Source organism: Paramormyrops kingsleyae, chromosome 2, assembly GCF_048594095.1.
Source record: "Paramormyrops kingsleyae isolate MSU_618 chromosome 2, PKINGS_0.4, whole genome shotgun sequence".
Classification (NCBI taxonomy): domain Eukaryota; kingdom Metazoa; phylum Chordata; class Actinopteri; order Osteoglossiformes; family Mormyridae; genus Paramormyrops; species Paramormyrops kingsleyae.
In genome coordinates, this window is record NC_132798.1 from 14,614,862 (window position 1) to 14,640,516 (window position 25,655).

Here is a 25,655-nt window from a genome sequence, read left to right on the forward strand (position 1 = left end):
CCACATTCTTCCCTGCATTTCGACGAGAATACTGTTGTCACTCATCCTCTGAATGAGATTCATGGGTAGAGGGCAGCCCCCCCCCCCTTAAAAAAACATCTCTCCTTTGAAAACGTGTCTCTGCGCTATGGAGAATTTCCATCTTTATTTATAAATGTAGGAGATTTATATTTAATATCCCAAATGTCCACGGCCTGGATTGGAGGAACAAGAAAAGTTGTATTAAATTATTAAGTTGATTAGATTAAAGGATCAGCTATTGTCTGCTGTGATTTATGGATGCAATTCGCTGTCTCTACATGTAAGAAGGGTTCCCGGGAATGAGAGCACACGGGGTTAGGGGGGGGGCACGGGAGGCTGTAAATCTGGCCAGCAAGATGGCCGTTGCCTAATTAAATAAAAAAGCGCTCGTCTTTTAATCCTGCCTCTGCCTGCCTATCACACGACCATTTTAATACGTTCAGACCCTTGGCAGGAATTCAGCTCTGAAGTAAAGAGAACACAGGCCCTCGAGGGTGGTGTGTGGCTCGCTGCCCGTGATGGGAAGGTCGCTGGTTTAAACCCCATGGGCCGCTGAGCGAGGCCCTTAGCGCCCACTGCTCCAGGCACCGGCTGACCCTGTTTTCTTACAATTGTGCGGCGCTTTGGACAGAAGCTTCTGCTAAAAAAATGAATGTAGGCATCTCAGCGTAATAACAGACTCGCCCCCAACAGGTGCTCCCGTAGCCCACGCGCTCCGCCACTGATCTCTGACGCATTTCGGCACGCTAATCCGATGTAGCCGCGCATGTCGCGCCACGGGCTCGGCCTGTTTCCCCACGGCGTGTCCGGCAGTGCTAACGAAAGCCTGGCCCCTCCCCCTTACAGGGCCGACAGATACAGCGCCCCCCTGAGGAAGACCCGTGTGCCACCATGAAGACCGGCATCCTCCTGCTCTTCTTCAGCCTGCTGCATGCCGCCGGCGCCGGCTTCCCAGAGGACTCCGAGCCCATCACTGTATCCCATGGCAACTGTGAGTACCCAAGGGTGCATCCCATAATCCCCCCTGACAATGCGGTCAGAATCCAAAATGTGACCCAGCACCCGGGGAAACCACTGGGGAATTCTGAACACCCTTCAGACTGTAGCATGTTTGTCCATCACAAATATTTCCCTGTTGCTGGCAGGGAGATTTTTTTTGTGGGGTTCTAGGACTGTCTCAGAACTCTGTACACGCCGGTTCTTCACCTCATGCTAATTAATCCGGGGTCCAGTCGCCATCGGCGCTCATGACTCATCATATGTGAGTTTACAAATCCCGGAAAACATGAGAGACCTTCAAGGCGAACGCACTGCGAGGGCGATTAACAGCATCTGGTGCTGACCTTGCCGGGGGGGGGGCGGGGGCCGGAATTCCCCCTCTGAGAGCCCGATTCTCGCCCTCAGACACCAAGCAGTACCCGGCTTTCATTGGCCACAAGCCCGGCAGAAACAGCACGCAGCGGCACAAACTGGACATCCAGCTGATCGTGGTAATGAACCGGACCCTCTACATCGCCGCCAGGTAAGTCCACCGACGCCATGAATTCTTCCTGTCACATTGCCGTGAGCTTGCACTTTTTTTTTGAGGATCTCGTGTGAAGGCGTGCAGTAGCAACGTGCCCCCTAAGACTGGGGTGAAATGCCCCCTTATTCATCATTCCCCTGACTGGCCGTGGCAGTCCGGAAGAGGTTCTGTGTGTTCCAGGCTTTTGGCTGTCTGATTTGCAAGCAAGCCCCTCCCCTTATCACTGAGCGGGCAGTGACGGGGGGGGGGTCACGCATTCTGTGGGCTAACCGACAGCTCACTCAGGTGTGGCAGCACACATCTATCTATGTTTAACCACCTCCTCTGTTGAGGAGAACATGGACCCCCGCTGACCAATTCAGACAAGGGAGCCATCGTCACGGCCTTCTGACAAATAGAGGGGCAAACCGGGGGTCGCGGTGCCAGGGGCCTGCCGGGCGGAGTGAAGGGTCACCTCGCCGTAGCTCGTTAGCAGGCTAGGCTGCGCGGCATCTGGCTCGTTTTGCGGCTTCCGTCATTCAGGAGGGGGGGGGGGGCCCAGGGTCAACGATCGAGGCGGCGCAAACAGAAAGATGCGGCAGCACGGTTCATGACAGCGAAGATATCGCTCTTCTCAGAAGCCCTTGCAGCTTCAAAGATGTGACAGCTGAGAGCACACTGTACGCAGACAGGCGTAAGCGCGTAGATCTGATGGAGATCCAGGAAGACTGAGGAAGTTTAGTCAAAGTTCATACCCTAGAAAGTTACAGTGTGAGATGTGTGTGTTGACAAGAGTAGGTCTATGGAGGGCATGGTGGAAAGCAGGGGTCTTAAACTTCAATCACTGACTGGAGTCACTGGCTAGAAGCTGTTCACCTCAAATGGGGCCCTTGGGCTCTTATTTTAAGAGAAAGAAAAGTCTATAGTCTGCTAATTATAAGGATGATGGTGTCACATCGTTTTTTCGTTCTGTGTCAAAATCGAAAGATTTTTGTGAGGCCAGATTTGAGGAATTATAAACGTGTTGAGGACCATTTCCAGAGGTGGATATCTCAGGTCCAGAAAGTAAAAATCCAGACCAAGATTTTATTTCAACTAGCCAGTTGACTATAAAGGAAAGGGTCACAGTCACAAAGTACTCAACTGGTTGGTTGAAACAAAATCTTCGTCTGAATTTTTTAGACCTGAATTGTCTACTTCTGGCTGTATTAAACTGCCATAGAAGGACTTTAGTGCTGTGCAGTGCCTTGTGTGAGTCCGACACTCTGAAAGGGGAACATGGATTTTAAGCAGTAAGGGTCGTTTTGGATAGAAGACAAGCTCATTCCCATGGTGCTTCTGGACAAACAGGGCCTCTACGATACGCCAAGGCCTCATAAACGCCTTCCGATGCTCCTCCGAAGCGGCCTGGCATCCAACCCTGTGCGAACACGCCGACACGCTCTATTAGGCACCGTCTGTGACGTGTCACGGGGTGTCAGAGCCTCGAGACGCAGGTCCGCTCAGCCTCCCGGTCCTCATCTGCTGACCCTCACTGCCATTTACTTGTTCTTTCCATTTAGCAGTGATGCATTTGCTCCTGTATATCCTTGCTCCTTATTTCATCTCTTACCTGCCCCCTTATTCTCTTACTGTGTTATGTCTTATTGCTGTTATTATGATGATTATTGTTATTACGTTCCGTCTAGTCGTGGTCGTCTGCAGGCCACTGTATAGGCAGCATCCTTCCGGAACTTTCTGCCCCCCCGCCTGCGTCTTCAGGCTTCCCTTTGGCGTCTTCATCGTTTCGACAGTCGCACTGCGCTATGCACATATTCATTAGTCCGCAGACGTGCTTGAAGTCATTAAAAGTCACGGCTGGGTTGCATGGCCCTTTCAAAGCTGTGTGTTACTAAGAGCCACGCTGAGGCCCTGAGGAATCCTTCAGATGCCACTGCTCGGTCCAGCTCCTCGCACCCCGGTCCTGACCCCCGTCCTGTCTGTGCCAAGCAGACGCAAGGGCCTCGACGGGGGCCTCTGGGAAACGAACCCTCGACCCGGCAGTGGCCGGGGCTGACCGGCAGCACCCCAGCCGCCGCTTGGCCAGCCGGCCCCGCAACCCGGGGCCGTGCCCTTGTGGCCGTGGGACGGAGCGCTATGAATGATGGCCCGCTAGCCTGTTGCCTGCTGGCTGAACCCCTCAACCCGCCCCCAGCCCCCAGAAATGCCAGCTTGCAAGTGGCAGGTCCCCCCACAACCCTCCCCCCCTCCACAACACAAATAGAGGGCATTGTAGGAATTCCCTGCCCCCGCTGCACGTATCCACGGCGACGCCACCCACCCTTCGTCTCTGGCCTTGATTGAGGGTGGGAATCAGGGGGGATTAGTTGAGCGTTCCCGCAGCGCTGGGGCAACCTGTGAAAATAAAATAGGCGAGGAGGGCTCTTCTGGGGCCACGGCGGAGGCGAATCGGTCCCGTTCATTGTGTCGGCTCGAAAATCCAGTTATGGCCCCTCGGTGATGCGGATGGTGCTGCCGCCTCTTGGAGCTGACCGTCGCCATGGGCCCTCGGACGCCGGTGTGATTTAATGCCTTCGATACGGCACATTTGCTCCCCATTTCGCTCCCACTTGATTGTGGGGGTTTGAGATCGGGGAGCAGGGAGCAGGAGAGCCACAAAGGCCCTTCCTGTACATGGTCTTCTTATGAGGGGGGTGGGAAATGGCGCCGGGTGGGGGAGGGGCCCCTCGCGGGTCGTAGGTGTGTGCCGCATACTAATGCCGGCCCCCTTTCTGTGGTGTGAGCCAACGCCTTTCACAGCGGAGCACCAGATGGACTGCCCTGGCCCGCAGTCACCCCAGAAGTGTTATGAAAACGCCGTTCTTTAACACAAAGGCGTTCTGTTCACGCCGCGCACGTCCAAGTCTCCCCCCTTTCCCAGCGAAGGGCCCGCTAAGATTGGAGATGCAGGGGTCCCTGTTTGAGACTCCTAGCAGCCCATTGTATTTCTGCGGCGTTCTGGAATTCCAGTTAATCCAGTAACCTGGAGATGGAGCTGTGCTCCGGCGTATATTGACAGATTAAGATAAAAACGCGGCTTCCCATTTCACGTTTTATCCAGGCACCGTAACGGGCCACCAGTTTTGGGGCCTTTGGACAGACAGATGGCATCTGTGGACCGTTTTTGGCGTTGGAGCAGCTGGGATATGGTTCAGTAGTGTGGGGTCTGTTCAGTGACCTTTGCCGGAAGATATTGGGAGCAGAGGGGTAGGGGGGCGAACGGATGAGGTCCCGCACGTGCGGAATTTAAAACCCGGGCCGGGGCTCCTCGCTCGCCAGGACACCGGAGCAGGAAATCCTGAAAGCGGAGAGGGAATAGGTGGACGCGGTGAGACGTCACGACGTCACCGGGCGGCGTATCACCGTACACGCTGTCAAAGTTCAGGGAGCGGGGGTGGGGGATTAATGTCTGTGGGTGTGAAAACTGTGGAAAGAGTATGAGAAGCGCTCTTTTGGGGCGCTGGAGCGGCCATCGAAGAATTTGGCGAGAGGAAACGTAAAACACCTCCGGGCACGTAGAGGGCGGTAGCAGCATATTCCGCATTCCCCGAGGGGGAGGCGAAAGCCACACACAGACAGGAATAAAGACATGGCTTCTCGCTCAGCCCGTTGAGAAGGGGGAGGGGGGGGGCACAGGAAGCGGAGCCCTTTGGCCTCTGCCCACAATAACCGTCTAGTAACCCTAGTCAATGGGGGGGGGTTACATCAACCGCGGCTCACTTGGCCTGCTTGGTGACGTCACTTTAAGCCGCCGCCCACCGGCACTTCAATAAATCCAATTAACAAGAGCAAGACGTCGTTACGTGGGAGGGACAACGTGTCGGAGCCAGGCACATATACAAGGGCAGGGCCACAGGGGCACCGGCCCCAGCTGAAAGCTGATTGGCTCCAGAACTGTCACTCACTGATTCAAAACATATCATTGGCTAATAATAAGGCTGGCCCCTCAGTGTAAATTATGGCCCTTTTTATGTCCCCTGGGATAAAAAAAAACCCCTAAAACTGCCCCTGGTTGGAACAGAGCTCCACATGGTGGTCTGACCTGACAGCCCCCGCTAGGGTAAAAGGGGCCCTACAGTCACCATTGGCAGCTGTAGGAATGACCCTGAATATCGGCACCAGAGACTTGGCCTCTCAGTGACAGGAAGTGGCCCGAAACCCCTTTAACTGAGCATTAACCCCTCCCTGCAGGACCCCCACCCTTCAAAAGGGCCCCACACAATCTGAGACTTTATTGACATGGATGGATGTCATTGGGCAGGGGGGAAACTTTGCCGGCCAAAGCAGCAGCATCTGGAGCTCGCGAACCACGCGTATCTGCGCAGAGCGTCGGCCACATGTGAGCCACGCAGATGTGCGATGCGGACGTGTGACCGGCAACTGGGTGAACGAGGGCTCTCGGAGACACAGAGAGAGAGAGAGAGAAAGAGAGAGAGAGAGAGACTAGCCACCGGTGTTTCTGCGACCCTTTGTCGACCCGTTTCCACGGCATGTTCCTGTCCGTACGGCTGAAAACGCGGTGTACTCCATTTACATAATTAGCCGGAGAAAGCGGCATTTGTGTGCCGGAAGACCTGGAACTCCCCACGCCTTTCATACACAAAGCTCATTTCCCTCCTAGTAAACGTGTCCCCTGTGATTAAAAACACATTTGCAAGTAGCCTTAAACAAATTAAGCCATTTTTTTCTCACCCCTTTTACTGCCTGGCCCCCAGCCCCCCCCACCCCATTTTCATTTTCCGGCAGCTTCCGTACACGTGCGCCTCGCTCGCCGGCAGACTTTGAAGCGGCCCTACCTAACCCGCGGCTTTATGACTTCCAGATGCCGGCCAGCGGCGGCCGGTTAGCCAGTCTCTCCGCCGAGACGCGCCAGCTCCTCCGCGCCTTAATGGCCGCGGTATAAAATTCCCGTGGCTGAGTGCTGCGTCTAATTGACCTGAACGGCTGAGAGTGACTTGCCACTGCACCCCCCGTAAACCTTACTACTGCATAAAGAGGCCTTTGTCCCCACGGTGACGGTGCTTAAAACCTCTGTTGACTGTTTGTGTCGGAGGACCGGACGGGAAGAGGGGCAGCCTATTTTACAGAAAGATGAACTGCCACTTGCAAGACAGGGGGGTTTTGAAAATGGTTTGCTGCCTTTTCAGGGATCACATATACGCCGTGGACATGGACACTGTGAACTCGGATGAGATCTTCTTCAGTAAGGTGAGCATCACGTCCCTGTGTTGCGGGGGGGGGATTGCCTATTGTTTGCCCCTGTGAGAGATCCTCTCTATACTCTGATTAACTGGCCGATGTCGTGTAGCCCCCCCCCCAGTCATACAGACAGCATGCTACCCACAAGCCCTCTTTCATGGGGAAGCTCTCAGCTCCACTCCAGAATCACAAATCCGGCCTTTTCCCTACAGAAGCTGACGTGGAAATCCCGACAGCCGGACGTGGACACCTGTAGAATGAAGGGCAAGCATAAGGTACAGCGCCCCCTGCAGTCTGCTCTGTCCCAAGCTTCCGGGGCGGGTGGCATTCGTTGCCATAAATCTAATGGCATTTCCCGTTCTTACCCGATTCAGTCTTCACAGTGGCAATCACAAAGATTACCTTGTAAGTACCGGAGGAACAAAGGTCTGGTTTCTATCAGCGCGGGCTGTGATTACACGGCCATCAGATCAGGCCCGCACTTTACATAAATAATCGGCTGGGGTCAGCGCCGTACTGAGCGCCGTCACGTCGGGCCCCCCGCTCGTTTGCCTTTCTCTGAAAGAGCGCCTCGCCCCTCATGTTCACTGACTTACTCGCTCTCTCCCCAAGGATGAATGTCACAACTTCATCAAGGTCCTGCTCCAGCAAAACAATGACACCTTGTTTGTGTGTGGGACCAACGCTTTCAATCCTGCCTGCCGAACGTACAAGGTATTGCTTTCCATCCTTTTCGGTGGGGTGGGGGTTGTCGGGTAGCCTGTGGTAAACATGCGAGTACTTTTATCGGCAAACTCTGGCGAGGTCTCACAAAAGTCTCATCTCCGCTTGGTCATTATGGCACAAACTCAGTATTAAAGTAAAACACGATCACAATTTTCCGCATAACAGGGACTGAATTCTTATGAGTCCATTAATGCTCTGGCAGCTTTCAAGTTGGAAATGACATTTAAAGATGGCCTCATTTCACACAGACACTGGCATTTAAGGATGGCCACAGCCAAGACAGTAACTCATCAGTGAGGAAATCCTGCTCCCAGAATGCTCTAGGGAGGAGTCGGCTGACCGCTCGGGGGAGGAGCCAAGCTCTGTGAAATCGGCTATAGTTTTCGAACTTTGTGCAGTTAGCTTAGGGTTTAGCTGAATAAAATTGCAGAAGGTGAATACAATCTCCACGGTTCTGTAATCAGTTAAATATTCAGGGGGCTGAAAGTATCCTTAATCAGCCAGCTGAAGCTACCTCTCAGTCCTGCGCTGCCAAATGCGTCAAAAAAACAAAGAAATGCGTCTATTTTTCTGTTGCTCAGTCTATTTAAGGTAGCTGTCCAGTCTGACCCTGGGAAGTTTTACTGTCAAAGGGCTTCCGCAGCAACAGCCAGAACATTTTCTCCGGTTCTGTCCTGTAACCGTGGATTCTGTATATTCAAGCATCACATCATCAACACGGGTACTTAATATCATATAGGTGATATCCCGATATCCCGGCTGTACTGCAGCTGGTGAATTCCTATAGGCTGTAGCTGCCTAGGCACCATCTTGTTCCTGATGCCACTAACCAGTGACACCACAGTAGAGTCTGTTGCAGCTGATGATTTGCACTTGTGGCAGGAGGTGTGCTGCGGGTGTCGACAATATGCAGTTTGCTTTTCTGGGCTCTAGGTGTCAAGGTGTGTGAGGGTGACCCCCCCGTCCCAGCATGAAACGTGTGTCGGCGCATTACTGAAATGCCCACAGAATGTGTGGAGCACCAGTGGGGGGTTGGGGGGGGGGCTGTGTCACAGGTGGTTACCGTGACGTGTTAACAGAGAACGGAGATAACGATCTCATCAGGGCTGGGGGAATCATGGAGTTCACACACACACACAGGAACACACACACATACACACACACCCATGTGACCAATCAGACCCACGTTCCTGTGTCGGTTACTGATGGTTCTGGACCCCTATACGGATACCTGTGCCGTTTCCTCGCTCAGACTGCACCTCAGTCGAGTTCATTTGTACTGTTTGTGTTTGGTGAGCTGTAATTACTGACATTCAAAGGCTTCGCTGAGGGAGGGGCAGTGTAACCACTCCCCACTCACCCTGTCACCCATCCCCCCCCCTCCTCCATCACCATTTCCCCCTCCTCCTTCCTTCATCCACCCACTGCCCGCCTTCTGTCCCTCCTCCGTTCCGTGCCCTGCCCCTTCTGCCCCACTCGGGGGCACTGTCTCCCTGAGTGTGTATCTGGGTGTGTGTGTGTGTGTGTGTGAGTGTGTGCAGGAGCGGGCATACCTTACCTTATGGGGACACAATGTCCCCACGACGTGATGAATACCCGTTTTTCTTCAATTTCAATAATTCAATTCAATGTTCACATCCAGGGTGTCCCCCGCCCCCCCCCCCCCCAAAAGACCCATCTGTGAGCAGCTCCTCCTAGGTTCAGTGCCCATGTTGGCCGCTCACTCAGACAGACACTTGCCCCCCCACCACCTCCCCCCCTGGCCTGGTGTGGATTACATCACCTGTTGCTAGGCGGAGTGGGGTCTCAGTATCAGGGGAGCCCAGGTGACAATCTGGCTTCACGTCCCCCTAATTACCGGCTGAAATATGGACTTTGGCACAGCTGTCATGATGCAAGGCCTATAATTACACACAGAGACTCAGCTGGAGTGCAGGACCAGCGATCAGAAAATGCCGACAAGAGGCACGTCTCTCTACGCTTGTTTTTAAAAATCCACATTTCATTATTTATAACTATTTCAGGCAGCCCTTGCTGGGAGTATGTTTACCAACATGGCGCCGGGCTTGAATCACTGCCGAATATCTGCCGTGCCGAAGGCCAGACCTGATCAGTTGCGATACGCTGGATCCGGCGAGCGTTCTCAGCTGTGTGACACGGCAGGCGGCCGTGGGAGGACAGGAGAGGGGGCAGGAAGGAGGGGGTGGCAGCAGAGTGACACGGGCATGCGGTCCTGTCCGTAAATATGGAAAATCAGAGCCAGACTAGAACGCGCCCAGCACGGCACACGGCACAGCTTCCCCTGCCTCCTTCGGAGCCTGCGTCCCGCTCCGGTCCAAAGCGGCCACCGGCAGCCGCCATAATTTGAGGCCGCGGGTGAATTGCGGCGTCGCTGGAACAGAGCTTTGGATGGGAGAGCGTCCGCTGGCAGCTGTGCGTGCGGGGCCTCAGCGTGTGACCTTTTTTGGCTGGCCGGATGGTAGCTGTATCCGCCGAGACAGGAATAGCCGGCAAAATGACCCGTTTGGAGTCTGAAAAGGGCCAGCGTAAGCACTGGATCTTCTTGGCACAAAATCGTCTTCGTCAAGAGCACGGGGAAGTCAGGAAGCCCCGGCCCGGGGTTTGCCTGGGTGTCACGGGGCATCCCATCCGCAAGGCAGTGAGGTGGGGGTGGGCACAGGAAACAGATCCAGTGTGACTGAGCATGGGTGATGGGGGCGGGGCTTGTGCGAGGGCGTGGCCCCGCCTGATAAGTCATTCTCATATTCTTGCACAGATGGACACCCTGGAAGCCCTCGGAGAAGAGATCAGCGGGATGGCACGGTGCCCTTACGATGCCAAGCACGCCAACGTGGCGCTCTTCGCCGGTGAGTTTGACGCCACGCTGCACATAGATAACACATAATTTTATACATAAAATGGTTTATTAAGAATAACATGAAACAGAAAAAAGAAAGATGATCGGGCAGTTTGGCGGGGGGGGGGGGGGGGGGGCAATGTGAATATCCAACAGCTGAAAGTTCTTTTGGGGGGAAGCAGGCAGCATTTGGATTTTATGGAGCCCCATCCTCCAGAGGACAGCCTTCTTATAGGGTATAATTCCAGCTGATCTTTTGACCATGTTGCAGTGACTTGTGCCCAACTGCAGGCTGATGGGTGTATGGCTCAGCTGGTTAGGATATATTGCCTATAATCAGAAGGTTGTTGGTTCAAATCCCAGAGTCAGCAGAGTGATCACCATTGGGCCCCTCAGCAAAAGAATGTGTGTTGCTTTTGATAAAAAAAAAAGCCTCCCTGCTGATTCCTAGTCAGCCCTGTGCATCTCCTGACTGTCTAGGAGTCACTCCCTGTCATTCTGAAGCCAGTTACAGGCGACAGGTGACAGCGGGCCAAGTCCGCCAGGCAGCCTGGGGTCATCGCCATGGTGACAGAGAGCAGTGCATGTGGCCAAATTGGCACTTGGGACGAGCAGAGGGGACCATGAGGGTCACTTACATTCCCTTCTTGGGTACAAACGACATTACGGTTTATTTTGAAAAACGTGGCGTGGCATGGACTGGCTGTCTGTTCTCCATCCTTTTGGGAAAGGCTTTTGGAAATGGGATTAGTGGGATCGCATTCGGATACTTTCGGCAAGCCTGGATGATACTAAACTGAGGCAGTAAGCCTTACAGTCAGGAGATGAGAGTGAAACCAGCAATCAGAATATTTAGTAACAGTACCCCCCCCCCCTGCCTTGGGGACTGAGCCCCTTGTAATTGGGCTGGACAGGATGGAGGGCTGGGGAGGGGCTGTCTTAGTGAGTCTCAATGGGCTTTTGTGAGCGTGTGAGCGTGTGTGTATGCTGGCTGTGGGCGTGTGTCAGTACAGGCAAAGACATTTCTTATTCAAACACCGCTTGGGTCATTGTCATTTATTAATCCCGCCTTGTCTATCAGCGTAAAATTCAGACCATCTCCATGTAGCAGGGGGGTGGGGGGTGGGGGGGGGGTTATTAACACTTCACAGGGAAAAATGGAAAGTAGCCTTTTTCAAATTAAGAGAACGGTGGCTCTTCTCATTGGAATGCATAGATTTCTTGGACTCCGTAATGTAACTAAATATTACTGTCAGCTTTATGGGTCATTCCCACGGCAAGACTTCTCCACCTCACGCCTTTGGAATATTAACATTCCTGTATGACCTGCCCCCAGGAACAAGCCGTTTAAATGTGTGGCGTGTGTGTGGTTTTGTAATGAGTTCTGGTATCAACCGCTGGGCCTTGGTAACCGTTTTAATGGGCAACAAGAGCAACAGCTACTATGAAATAGCAACTAGTACCAAATGACAGACAGTATTAAACAGGAAATAGTACCAAACAGTAGATAGTATTTAGCAGGAAATAGTTCCAAATGCCAGACAGTATTAAACAGGAGATAGCTGCCAAATAGTAGATAGTATAAAACACCAAATAGTACCAAACAGTCGACAGTATAAAACAGGAAGTAGTACTTAACAGTAGATAGTATTTAGCAAGAAACAGTACCAAATGCCATACAGTATTAAACAGGACATAGTACCAAACTGTAGATAGTACCAAACACAATATAGTACCAAACAGCAGACAATATTAAAAAGGAATTTGTACCAATAATAGTACCAACAATAGTATATAACAGGACATAGTAGGCCTACTTAATAAAATATAGTACCTAACAGCTACAGAATGCTGTCATGTCATTTGAAATATTAATGCTCATCCTAACCTGCAAACTGGTCTGAACTGGCTCATTTTTGAGGCACTTGGTTACTGGAAACGGCGCAGTGAGTGCAGCAGTATCTCCCCACATGTAAGCATATGTAATGCAGTACATGTAATGCACATGTAATGTCCGATGATCCCTAACAGCTGCATACGAGCAGCAGCTGCATCAGGCAGTGTGTACTTGGACACAGACTCACAGAGCCCGTGTGGAGCCTTCACTTTATCGCCGAGTTACCGTACTCACAGAGCATGTCCGGGCCTGGTGCCGGCAAGCGCGGCGGACTCTCAGCGGCCTCTGTGAGCTGGAGACCGCTGTGGGCTGGAACGGCATGAAAGCAGCATGGCAGCCCTCCGCCAAATGAGAGTGGGCTTTTGCAGCACTGCTCAGACCAAAAATAAATCAATAATAAAATTTAAAAAGTGAGTCAGCTTTCCATTCCCGGGTTAGAGCTCCATCCAGTTGCAGAGTCGTTAAACTGATCCGCCTCCATCGATATTCCCCATCTACTTAATTACCTCCCGTATTCCTCATGATGCCTGGACAGAATAAACACGCGTGAATGACCTGTTTATTTGTGCTGGAGTCACAAATCTCTGTATAATCAGTGAATGTTCGTTCCTTCGCTACCCTTTTAATTATGTAGTTTAAATTTCCAGCTCTCCAACGCGCACTGAAGTGATTCCAAACCAGGAGGCTTGCTCTGTTTATGTGTCTGTCTGTGTATGTACCCACACTCTGAGGCCGGCTTCTGTCTCTGCCTCTGATCTGCTTGTGTGTGTTTTTATTGTACACATGGTTACTGCGACTGGGCTTTCTGTGAGTGAAATCACGTACTGGAATAATGACTGTCATTTGTTTGTTGTTATTGTTCACATAATCACGGACTGGGCTTTCTGTGAGTAAAATCACACATAGGAATAATGGAAGTGAATAGTGATACTTTGCTCATCCCTGTGGGGAAATTGTGTTTTCACCTATCCCATCTTGCTCTCCATGAGTCACACAGAAATATATACAGGTCAGATCTAGTTTAGGGGTGACAGCCAGTAGTGGAAAGTTCAGGTTCAGAAATTATAAATCCAGACCATGATTTTGTTTCACCAAACCAATTGAGTACTCTGTGACTGTGACTCTTTATGCTCAACTGGTTGGTTGAAACAAAATGTTGCTCTGGATTTTTCCTCTCTGAACCTGAACTTTCTACCTCTAGACAGAACAGGGTCTGCCAGCTGTCTGTCGGCCACAGGATTTGAGCTGGTGACCTTCCGATCCTAGGCAGATAATCCAAACCCAATGAGGCACACATCGCCCTATGGTTACTAATCTGTGCGTGTTTAATGTACATTTAGACATTGACACCGAGCTCCCTAAGAGTGAAATTATGTACAGGTTGATGATTGATGTGTGTTTATTGTACATTTAGACATTGATACCAGGCTGTCTGCGAGTGGATCCACATACAGGACTAATGACTGATGTGTGTGTGTTTATAATACATTTTGACATTGACACCAGGCTTTCTGTGAGTGAAATCACCTACAGAGGTGATGGGTGATGTGTGTGTGTTTATTGCACATTTTGACATTGACACCAAGCTCTCTGTGAGGGGAACCACATACACAGGTGATGACTGATATATGCGTGTTTATTTTACATTTTGACATTGTCACCGGGCTGTCTGTGAGTTTTATAGGGGTGATGACTGATGTGTGTTTATGGCACATGCAGACACTGAGACTGGGCCATCCGTGAGTGAAATCAGACGATCGTGTGCAGGATCGAAGCAGCCCGTTACCTCTGCTTTCCCTCTTCTCCCTCCAGAAGGAAAGCTCTACTCGGCCACGGTAACGGACTTCCTGGCGATCGATGCAGTCATTTACCGCAGCCTTGGAGACAGTCCGACTCTGCGAACGGTCAAACATGATTCCAAGTGGCTTAAAGGTGAGGCTATAGCTGTTGGGGTTCTCTTACTAGCCACGAGCTGGCAGTGACGGTTCCACCCCCGAGTGAATAACGGGGTGCACCCTTGCGGTCATCTTCACCTTCTTCTCAAGTCAACATTTAGCACCATGAGGTGTATGAGGTCCAGGTGCACAGATGGCTCATATTGGGTCACAATGCACTCGTCCCAGTTCATAAATGTTTCTTATCATTGTTTTTGTGTCATAGCAGCATCTGTTTACATGTGAGTTCATATTACCAAACCACTTTGCATCTATTAGCTCTCACATATGCTTAATGCATGTAAATTTGATCATATGACACCTACAGCCCTAACTGTGTGGCACAATTGCGTGTCTCCCCATCCCAGAGCCCTACTTCGTGCAGGCCGTTGACTACGGGGACTTTATCTACTTTTTCTTCCGAGAAATCGCAATGGAGTACAACACCATGGGAAAGGTAAGGAGATAGGCTGCCGGTCCACTGGCACTTCCTCTCGGAAAGTGTCGCTTCCTTTGCCAGTGGGGAATCAACAGGAGCTTGGGGAAGTAAACAGGAAGAAGCCGGGTAGAGTTTTGGAGCGGGGCGGGTCTAGGGAAGATCATCAGCCGCTGTGGGCAAAGAAAAACACCTTCCAGGATGCTAGTGCTAAAATTATTACAGTTGCATCGTCAGGCTGCCTGGCAGTGTCTCCAAACTGCTGAAGGCCCTTAGTGCTTGAAGAACATGTTTCTTTACACCAGTTCATTAAGTGTTTCCTTCGGACTGCGTTACGTTTACACATACCCTCAGGAGAGCGGCTCACCTCTGAACAACGTACAGCAGGAATACTGGAAACTATTTCAATCATATTCTTTATCACCTTGGTCTAATCTGTCCGTAGGCAGCAGAGGAGGTGAGTGGGACGGAGACAAGTGTCCCACTCAACGCAATCCATCCGAGAATCTGAATCACTGTACCCAGCGCTGTGGGAAAACCAGGAGTCAAAGCCATTTTAACGTGAACTGACTTCATGAGTCACTCCGTCATGTAGCGCGCCACCCGTGGCTTATGGAAGTATTTGCAGGGTGACCGCAGTTTTGCCTTTGATGTGGGTGTCTTTAGAAGTTAAGGTCTTTATTCTCGGAGCTAATTGTGCAGAGCTATAAGCTGTATAATGAGGCAATGAGCGAGTTTGTCTGATTTTGCTTGTTAGCAAGTGAGCTGGGCTGTGGGAGATGGGCAGGCCTGGGTCCATCCTCGGCTGCCATCAGGATTCTGTAGAAGCTGCTTCTGTTTTATAGGCCCGTGACCCTGGGGCAGAATGAGCTGCAGGCCCCAGCAGGTTCTCACACCTTGTAATAGGATCTGAGCCACAGTGGGGAGCGATAGCCTGTGGCCTCGAGGTGCACCTCATGCTCGGGGCTGGCTCTGCGGAAGTGCTTTTCAGATCAATGGCCTGTTTATGCTCCACTCAAATGGGGCTCTTATTGTGCTGTTAGCCTCGGATTAAAAACATGTGAGCTAAGAGTGAAGTCACCTGCTAGTCAGTGATAATGGAACCGGGAATAATGGGAGAACATGTCACCTTTTGAGATACGCATTGATTGGCCTCTAGGGCTGTGCATCTCCAGGGTTCTGAAAGAGGCCACACCATCTGACCAGGTTGTTTTTGTGACTCTACGTCTCACAGGTGGTCTTCCCACGGGTGGCCAGGGTGTGTAAGAACGACAGGGGCGGTTCCCAGAGGGTGCTGGAGAAGCAGTGGACCTCCTTTCTGAAGAGCCGTCTGAACTGCTCCATCCCAGGAGACTCCCACTTCTACTTCAACATCCTGCAGGCCGTCACCAATGTCATCCACATCAACGGCCATGACATTGTCATGGCAACCTTCTCTACACCCTACAACAGGTACACCGGAGGACCTACATCTTATCTCCAGTTAATGTATTACCTTTGCTTGGCCAGGACTCTACGTAGACATCCGTGGAAGCTTTGAAAATACATTAAATAATAATTGAGCTGAACTGTCTTGGCACGTCAGTGGGACTGCACAGGGATGCTGGACTGGGACAGAGACATTTTTGCACTGTGCACCCAGGAATCTTTAGCCATTTTGCAGAATTAACAATGTAATCGGCTCACGGGTCACAAAATAGTTCATGAAAAAGGAATTCAGGAATCTGGCCTTGAATCCAGACAGCTGTATGGGGGGGGGGGGGTATTAGTCATAATCTCAGCCATGGTACGCCTCTTGTTCTGTATATATCCAGCCCCCCTCCAGTCTGAGAAATTTATGGCTTATTCGTCGAGGCCGGCAGAATGCCGCCTCTGTCGCCATGACAATTCGGCCTTGTGCGGCCTGTCTCGGGGTGTCAGGGAGCAGGGTCGCAGCCAGAGCGACTGAAAGCTCCTTTCAGGGTGGGGGGCAGGGTGGGGGCCATGCGTTCCAGCCCACGGCGCTCCCCCTTCCCTGACCGGACTCTGTCTCTCAGCATCCCAGGCTCAGCAGTCTGTGCCTACGACATGGCTGAGGTGGCCCTCACCTTCACGGGGCGGTTCAAGGAGCAGAAGTCCCCCGACTCGACTTGGACACCAGTCCCAGAGGAGAAAGTGCCACGACCAAGGTACAGATATCTCACGATGCAGCCGTGTGAGGCAGGGTTAGCGAGAAACACACCAAAGCTCTGTTTCATTTCACATTGACAAACTAATGACCAGTGTTAGGGTCTCCTCCAGGCCTGTTCTGGCCCTCCAAGACACACTCCTTTATTTCACACATTAAGGTGACTGGCAGAATGGCATGATAAAAGCTGACCGGGCCGATTTGCCTTAGAACACAACCCACCGAAGCCTCTTTGTAATTCCATCATGCAAGTCCTTCCTGCGTAATGCAAGCAGGCCCATTTTATCCTGGCAAACACTGATTGGCTTCTTCCTTGTCCTCTCTGTACGCTTGTTCCAGGCCTGGCTGCTGTGCCGGCACACCATCCACCGACAGGTACAAGGTGTCCAACGAGTTCCCCGACGACACTTTGAACTTCATCAAGATGCACCCGCTGATGGATGAGGCGGTCCCTTCCATCGCCAACCGGCCATGGTTCCTCAAGACAATGGTCCGGTGAGTGGAGGGGAGGGCGTGGTGGTACATGACTGGCTGGGGACCCAGAGGGGCTCTACACTCATGTAAAGTAATGAACTAGCAAAGATCTGGCAGATGGAGTCCAGTTGTTCATGCAGCTCCGGGTTAATGGTTCACCCCGCGCAAGGAACTCTGAACCCCCCCAAGCAAATTACAAAACCATGGGTGATACGGATCTTCCCAAGAACGAGACACAAACTACTGCTGATTATTTTCTGCTGTGTGCTTTCGATGTTACGAATGACAATTATCTGAACTCTGAACAAATAGGAGCAAAGAAAACCTCTGAAAGGCTCCTGTATGAGCGAGGTACACAGACTTCCAGAGGCATGTGGCTCTTTGATGTGGCCAGATCTAGCCGTCCCAGCCCCCCCCCCCCCACACATGGCCTTTACCCAGTGAAATCTTTGATGGATGGTCTGAAATTTTGTTTGTGCCGAGCCTTCGTTAGGGTGGGGACAGGATCCCAGTAATGGAGTTTATTCCCTTGTCAGTATCCATTCTGAGTACAGGTGAACAAAAATGCAAGTACAGGCCAAGCCAAGTGTGCATATAGATCAAATTTGTGAATACAAGTCAAACCAAATGTGAATACAGTTCAACTAAAAAGTGAGTACAGGTCAACGTATGAGTACTGGTCAGCCCAAATGTGAATACAAGTCAACTAGTGTGTAAGTACATGTCAACGTGTGAATACAGGTCAACCCAAATGTGAAATATAGGTCAATTAGTAAGTGAGTATATGTCAACAAGTGAGTACTGGTCAACCCAAATGTGAATACAAGTTAACTGGTAAGCAACTACAGGTAAACATATGAGTGCAGGTCAACCCAAGTGTGAAAATATGTCAACTAGTAAGTGAGTATATGTCAACAAGTGAGTACTGGTCAACCCGATGTGAATACAGGTGAACTTGCAAGGTCAACCTGAATGTGAGGACAGGTAAACTTGTCAGTGAGTACTTGAAAGTTGAGGTCACCCTGCATGTTAATACAGGGTGACTTGTGAGTAAGTACAGCTCAATTTGAATGTGAGTACAGGTCACCCTGAATGTGAGTACACTGTTTATATGTCTTATAAATGGAAAATGGCTGATACTAAAAATAAACAGTACAGTCCTGACCCTGATATGAGATCCACCCCCAGCTTCCTCCGCTGTTCTCAGAAAGCACTTACCAGAGAGCAGCTTCACTCAGAGTCCTACCTCCAGCTGTGGCTGAAACTGCTCTGCTTCCTCCCAGGTATCGCCTGACGCGCATCGCTGTGGACCACGCTGCAGGCCCCTACCGGAATTACACTGTCGTGTTCCTGGGCTCTGAGAAAGGAATCATCCTGAAATTCCTAGCCAAGATGAGCGCCAGCCTCCTGAATGACAGTGTCTTCCTGGAGGAGCTCAGCGTCTTCAACCCCGAAAAGTGAGTGGGCCATCAGCAACACCCCCCCAAACCCCCCCCGGCCAGTACCTCCCCTCCCCCGCCCTGCCTGCAGATGGCCGCGCTCTCATTTCAGGGCTTTTATCGGGTTACGCTGCCGATCTGCGGTCGGCTAATTAAAGGGCAGGCCTGGAATGTCAGTGGTGCGCGGCGACTGCAGAAGCCCACATTTACCGAGGCGGCGTGATTAAAGCGAGCGGCGGCCAGGCCGTGCTCCCTGTGCCAGCCCAGCGACACGTTGCCGAGAAGTGGGTCCGACGGCCGGGGGTGCGGCCGGGAAGTCGGGTCCACAGCGGATGATGGCTCATGAGTATCATGTGGGGGGTGGGCACTGAAGCCCCACACACACACACACACACACACACACACACACAAAGTGCTGGCTCGGCATGCGCGCGCATCTTAATGCAAGTGACTATACTAGGAGATATTGTGGGAGGGGAGGGGGCCACAGTGGAGGCAAGGCTGGTAAGCCTTAATTGGCTGCTTTAATGCAGGGCACTCACCACACGAGGAGGGCGGTAAGTCCCTCCAGGCCAGATAAACAAGGCCTAGCGAGGGGATTACCGCGGTGAGCCGGGCCCTTTGGCTGGGGCCACGCTGCCTCTTCAGCCGGCTCCTGGCTCCGGATCACAGGCATCCTGACGGGCTCTGCTCACCGGCGCAGCTCACTAATTTGTGTCCCGGTGTCACCCTCATGGTCCCTGTCTCTCTCCCTGCTCCCCCCCCCACCCCCCCCCTCCAGGTGCAGCGTCGACGGCGTGGAGGACAAGCGCATCGTGGGCATGCAGGTGGACAGCGGGAGCCACTCCCTCTACGTGGCCTTCACCTCCTGCGTCGTCAAGGTCCCGCTGTCCCGGTGTGAGAGGCACGGGAAGTGCAAGAAGTATGTGTTCCTGTTCGTCCGAGCTGTCAAACTCACATCACAGACACACACACACACAGTTTGTGAAACGGACACTCTCACATTCTCATGCAACACAGAATGCATACATCCAGTATAAACACATGAATTAACATTCAGACACTGGCACCTGGCAAATGAAAGGTGTTTGTTGTCCATCCGGTACATTCGTCTGTGGGGGAGTTTCGTTTGCACATCCGTCCAGCTGCTCCTGTCCCTGCTGGAGACCGTCTGCTCCTTCAGTAGCAGTTACGTCCTGCGTTAGCTTCCTTCGTTAGCGGTGACCTTTACGTTTGAAGGACGACGGAAAGGGCGGCTAAAGGGCACCTCCGTGTGGGGCCTGGTGATGGAACTTGGTCACATGGGACCGCGTGGAATGAATTTTAAACTTAACGAAGTTGGTCATTCTTCAGTGCGTGACGAGCAAGACGCGCATTAATCTCTGACCACCGGAAATGATATAGTGTTTCAGACCTACATCGCTGACAGCCCGAAAGAGAAAAAAATTCCCTGATAAAGCATTACAGTCCATATGATATATAATCATTGCGTATAAATAATGTGGTCGTCCTGAACGGCACAGGGATAGCAGAAGATTTAGCAGATATAAGTCAGGCTCTTTAAGGCGCAATACAGACACAGCATATTAGTGACTGCAAAGTGTACCAGGGTTAGTGAACAGAAAAACCACCAGCTTAACATTACAGAAAACCTGCCAGGTTAATGAGCATCTCCTGCAGATATATCTACTTCAGACTAATAAACTTAAAGCAGAGTGTTTGGTGCTGCTAGAGATCCTGTAGGATGGTGTTTGGTGCTGCTAGAGATCCTGTAGGATGGTGTTTAGTGCTGCTAGAGATCCTGTAGGATGGTGTTCAGTGCTGCTAGAGATCCTGTAGGATGGCGTTCGGTGCTGCTAGAGATCCTGTAGGATGGTGTTCAGTGCTGCTAGAGATCCTGTAGGATGGTGTTCAGTGCTGCTAGAGATCCTGTAGGATGGTGTTCAGTGCTGCTAGAGATCCTGTATGATGGTGTTCAGTGCTGCTAGAGATCCTGTAGGATGGTGTTCAGTGCTGCTAGAGATCCTGTAGGATGGTGTTCAGTGCTGCTAGAGATCCTGTAGGATGGTGTTTAGTGCTGCTAGAGATCCTGTAGGATGGTGTTCAGTGCTGCTAGAGATCCTGTATGATGGTGTTTGGTGCTGACAGAGATCCTGTAGGATGGTGTTCAGTGCTGCTAAAGATCCTGTAGGATGGTGTTCAGTGCTGCTAGAGATCCTGTAGGATGGATTTTGGTGCTGACAGAGATCCTGTAGGATGGTGTTCAGTGCTGCTAGAGATCCTGTAGGATGGTGTTTTGTGCTGCTAGAGATCCTGTAGGATGGTGTTCAGTGCTGCTAGAGATCCTGTAGGATGGTGTTCAGTGCTGCTAGAGATCCAGTAGGATGGTGTTCAGTGCTGCTAGAGATCCTGTAGGATGGTGTTTGGTGCTGCTAGAGATCCAGTAGGATGGTGTTCAGTGCTGACAGAGATCCTGTAGGATGGTGTTTGGTGCTGTGATCTATGATAGATGGCTCTAAATCCCAAAATCTGTTTCTGCTGTTTCACTTCAGTGGGACATGATTACTGTACCTCACACTCGCTGTGATATCTGCCCCCCACCCCCCACCCAGGTCATGCATCGCCTCCCGGGACCCGTACTGTGGATGGATGGCCGACGGAACCTGCAGAGAAGTGGCGCCAGACACAAAGTATGCCGACCGCTACCCTTTCATTACAGCAGGCCGCGGGGGGTGAAAAAGGCGCCCGCCGTGACGTGCCTGACGCGTCACGCCATCGATTTCCACAAGCGGGTCGCGCTCCGTGGTTCAGGTATCCTGCATGTGCTGGTGGTTAGATGATAGATTATCCGTGGTAAGGAGGAGCTGACAGGAAAATAACAACAGGGACAAACAGCAACAAGGATAACGCCGAGCTGGATTTTAAGGGACACTGATCTGTAATGCAGATCCGGGGAGCCGGGGCCCAATCGAAGGAGGAGTGGGCGGGGCTACTGACAGGAATGAATGTGTGGGACGTCGATGGCTTTTTCAGACGTACTTAAACATCTGTGACGTCCCCAAGCTGACACCACCAAGGCCGGCATGTGCTGCTAGTCATTATGGGTAACCCCCCACCTGGCGGCCGGCCCGTGGGCCTTCACTGGAGGCTTCAGTGTCCGCTGCCGATTAAGGCGGAGCGATGTGGTCCTTCACATATAATTCAGCGATATGTTCTGTGGCATTATTCTATGATGTTTAAATTTCATTTTATACCGCTATAAAAAAACTAATAAAAGTATGCATATGAAGACCCTTTCAGAGAATACAGTGTATGAATATGAATGATTCTTGAATGATCTCTGTTAGTCTTTCCTGCTGCGTATCACCTGGCTCTGGATGAGACTCGCTGTTCTTCCTCGCTGGTGGTGTTGACGTGCTCACCGCAGTGTTTCGCTCGCTCTCTCTCTCTCTCTCTCTCTCTCAGATTACCATTTGAGCAGGACGTGGAGGCTGGCAACACAGATGGACTGGGAGACTGCCAAAGTAAGCAAGGCTTCCCCTTTATCTGTCCTCTCAGTGTCTTCATGGCTGTACAACGTTTCTTTAAACAGTTTTACATGGGAACAGAGGCACTTACAGGTCGAGGAGTTGCTCTATTCCCATCTAGAGAAACAAACATACCTGCATCGTCTGTTAGCAACTTAGATCTACTGCTATGTAGAAAGGGGCGGGGCTACAGGAGCACTGGCCACAGCTGAAAGCTGATTGGCCTGGAGTGCGCTTCCTTTGTCACTCACCATTTAAAAACACATCATTGGCTAATGACAGAGTTGGCCCCTCTCCTTGATTTATGGCCCCTCTAATGCCCCTCACCTTAAGAAATCTTAGAATCATCCATGGACTTCAGTGTCAATCTATTAACTCTGGGCTGGTGTTCAGTAACTCGCCGATGACATCGACGGGAACTTGAGAACGTACGTGAGCGGGGTCCATGTGGATGCATGTAACTCGGCACCGTGGACATCGAGGGGCATGTCCCGTCCGTCTCCCTGTGGGCCCTTCCCCATGTAGAGCGTCCTTGTGATCACAACAGGATGGTATCGATGACAGGAGCCCCACACTCGTCACATGACACAGAAAGTGGAAACACTTATCGACAAGACCCTTGACACTGTTTTTCTCTTAACTTTCAGACACTTTTGTGGCCCTGAATGGTAAGTGGCTTCCAGAAACTTCTGCCCTCACTTCTCCTTTCTCTGATCCTCGCATGCTGTGCTTGTGTTGACAGGACAGTTGGGAGAAAAGAATCACAAGATGGCTTCCCTTTGTTCTGTCTCTATAGACGTTCTTCTCTCACAAATTCCTGGTAATGAAAAGTCCCCCAGTCCTCCCACCGGTCAGTTTTATGCCTCGAGCTTTGTGTTTTAGCTAGACATAGCCCCCACCCCACCCCACCCCACCCCTCTCATCCGCTGCTGAATTCCCAGTAGTGGCTCCACGCTGCCCAGTGATTTGTCCCAACCTCTGACCTCCTAATTAGTGCGCTTTTGTTGTCGAGGAGATAGAGCTCAGTGCTTCCGGACTACACCAAGATGCCAACAGGACGCTGGACGGACTCACGTTTTCACAAAAAAACAAATGCGTGCACACGCACACACATGAACATTAACACGCTAACTCACAGACACGTAAGCATCCCCACGAAATGGATGAATGATTAGTATGTTAGTATGTATTTTACATTTCCGTTGCGCTCTTTTCCAGCATAATTACATATATCTTTATTAAAACCTTCATTCTAATGTATACAGATATTAACATTTTGCCTCAAGCACATTTTGGCTTTTTCAATGTGACTGTTTTTGGCTTTTTTTGATACATAGGACTCATTGAGTTTAAATCCATTTTAACAAAGAGTATCACCAGACCACGCCCAGTGTAAAGCATCCTTCGGTGAAAACTCAGGATCAGTAACAGAGGTCGTGACCCCGCTGAGCTCCCAAACCCTCCTCTTACCAACACATATCATTTGTCCAATGCAGCGTTTCTGACTCCGCCCTCCCATACTCACGCCGATACCCTTGAAAGGTGTTCACAGAGGCTTTGCTATTGAATGATACTTCTCTTAGTTCTAACGTCATGGCCTTGTCCTCCATCCTGTGGTGACGGGTGCAGATTCTGAGGCACCCTGCTGCCCGGGGAACTGAACAAGGACTCATCTCTCAGCACCAGATGGGTCTTCAGAACCCACAGCCTGCGTGTGTGTGTGTGTGTGTGTGTGTTTATGTGTGTATTTTTATGTCTGTGTTATGGGAAATGTATCCGTGATTATATACAGGGCTGGGTGTATGTCTGTATTTGTGTGCCTGAACTAGTGTGTCTGTTGGTGTTATGGAAAATCTATCAGATGTCCCCACAATGTGATAAAAACCTGTTTTCTGACCTTGGGAACATCTGTGAATGCAGTCAAAAAACTAAAAAGCCAAAAAACTATTTTGTTTGATTACTTATGGTTAAGGTTAGGGTTGGGTAGGGGGTATGGTTTTCAATGTTGAGATTAGGGTTTTCCCACAGAAAAGAACGGACGGTCCCCACAAAGATATAATCACAAACCTGTGTGTGTGTGTGTGTGTGTTTGTCCTGAGCTATGCCTCCCTTGGCTGTAGCAGAATGAATTATAAAACAGGCCTGTCACACTAATCTCTTGGCCCCATGGCGCATCATTAAATAAATCATTTTAATGATTGCAACGTTGGGACTAAGGCAGCAGGGTACTGTGGCACGCGGCAGACCGGGGGCGACAGCTTCAGATCTACCAACCCCCCCAAACACCCCCCCCCCACAACTTACACACAGTCCCAGCCCTGCCACACGTGTTTTACGGAGTTCAGCTGACGTTCGGTTGAGAAGTTCAGATTTGAATGTGAGACGTTAATTACCGGAGCAGCCCGCCAGCGTGACGGGCTGGAGCAGGGAGAACGAGCGACATGTAACGGCCTGGATGGGAGAGACACCTCCCTTCTTCTGCTCATTTGCCATTGGGGATGGGGGGCGGATTAAAATCACTGAATGCTGATGCTAAACATCGGAGACAGTGGAGGACACAAACATTAAGTTTTGCAAAAATAAAAATTTGATAGACGTGGCCGTTTGGCGAGGAGCTCCTTTCTGCTTTGTGGAGGAACCAGTGGACTTTTTTTCATGTGGCTCGACGTGCAAAGAGATTTCATCGTTGGTTAATTTGTAATCCACTTTCACTCAGCTCACTGAAACTGGAGTGGCATTAAACAGCCGGCTGTACATCCAGTCTCAGTTATTAAATCAATTATTAAATCATAATAAGAGAGTGAGACCTGGATATAATTAAAAAGGTTACGCGAGTAGGCGAGCCGGTGCAGAGCGACACCAGAATCCAGGGGCTTCCAGGGGAAGCAGAGTGTTTAGCTTCGGGGGCAGTGGCTCCATGGAATATGGAGGTCGGAAAGAAAGCGGGAGGAAGGCACAGCCCGGTGACGCATATCAGGTTGTAGCTGGTGGTTCAGTTGAAGTTTGGGCAGCTGCTCGCCAGCTTACAGTCACCATGCCGCCGCTTTCATTCTGGGCCGGGGGCGAGAGTGGTGGGCACCCCTACACTGGGGAAGACACTGCTTTTCTCCGGCACAATAAAGGGAAAAACAGAAATCTGTTTTTGAGACAGCCGTCAGCACAGGGCGGAGGGTCGGGCTGCTCACCTGGAGCTTCCCTGCCGTGAAATTTCACCCCCCCCCCCCCCCCCCCCCCCAGCACCTCTGAGTATGAAGGAGTGTAACCTGTTCTGTACCTGGCAGGCGCCCCCACAGCGACCCAGCTCCCGGCACGAGGAGCCCTCGGCGGCCCCCACGTGGCCGACCCAGACGACCGCCCCGCGCCCACAGATCAGAGAGACCCCTACGTGTCGGCGGAGGACCAGCAGAGCGCTAACGGTGAGCCTTGGAATGGAGG

The 25,655-nt window shown here is 51.3% G+C and overlaps 1 protein-coding gene across 4 annotated transcripts in view; it reads left to right on the forward strand.

The window, feature by feature from the left end:
* sema6a (sema domain, transmembrane domain (TM), and cytoplasmic domain, (semaphorin) 6A) overlaps positions 1–25,655 on the forward strand; it is a 70,457-nt gene that overhangs the window by 31,184 nt on the left and 13,618 nt on the right. The window contains exons 3-19 of one of the 4 annotated variants that reach the window (XM_023836632.2): positions 868–1,012; positions 1,426–1,543; positions 6,712–6,772; positions 6,976–7,038; positions 7,376–7,477; positions 10,266–10,356; positions 14,056–14,175; positions 14,546–14,634; positions 15,848–16,065; positions 16,650–16,781; positions 17,120–17,275; positions 18,538–18,711; positions 19,475–19,615; positions 21,306–21,383; positions 22,159–22,217; positions 22,868–22,888; positions 25,502–25,636. In XM_023836632.2, the coding sequence (XP_023692400.2) occupies positions 913–1,012; positions 1,426–1,543; positions 6,712–6,772; positions 6,976–7,038; positions 7,376–7,477; positions 10,266–10,356; positions 14,056–14,175; positions 14,546–14,634; positions 15,848–16,065; positions 16,650–16,781; positions 17,120–17,275; positions 18,538–18,711; positions 19,475–19,615; positions 21,306–21,383; positions 22,159–22,217; positions 22,868–22,888; positions 25,502–25,636 (1,858 nt within the window). In that variant the 5' untranslated portion in view covers positions 868–912. Of the gene's footprint in view, positions 1–867; positions 1,013–1,425; positions 1,544–6,711; positions 6,773–6,975; positions 7,039–7,375; positions 7,478–9,312; positions 9,455–9,498; positions 10,154–10,265; positions 10,357–14,055; positions 14,176–14,545; positions 14,635–15,847; positions 16,066–16,649; positions 16,782–17,119; positions 17,276–18,537; positions 18,712–19,474; positions 19,616–21,305; positions 21,384–22,158; positions 22,218–22,867; positions 22,889–25,501; positions 25,637–25,655 lie in introns of those variants that run through there. The other 3 variants (XM_023836633.2, XM_023836635.2, XM_023836634.2) reach the window with 3 other exon arrangements.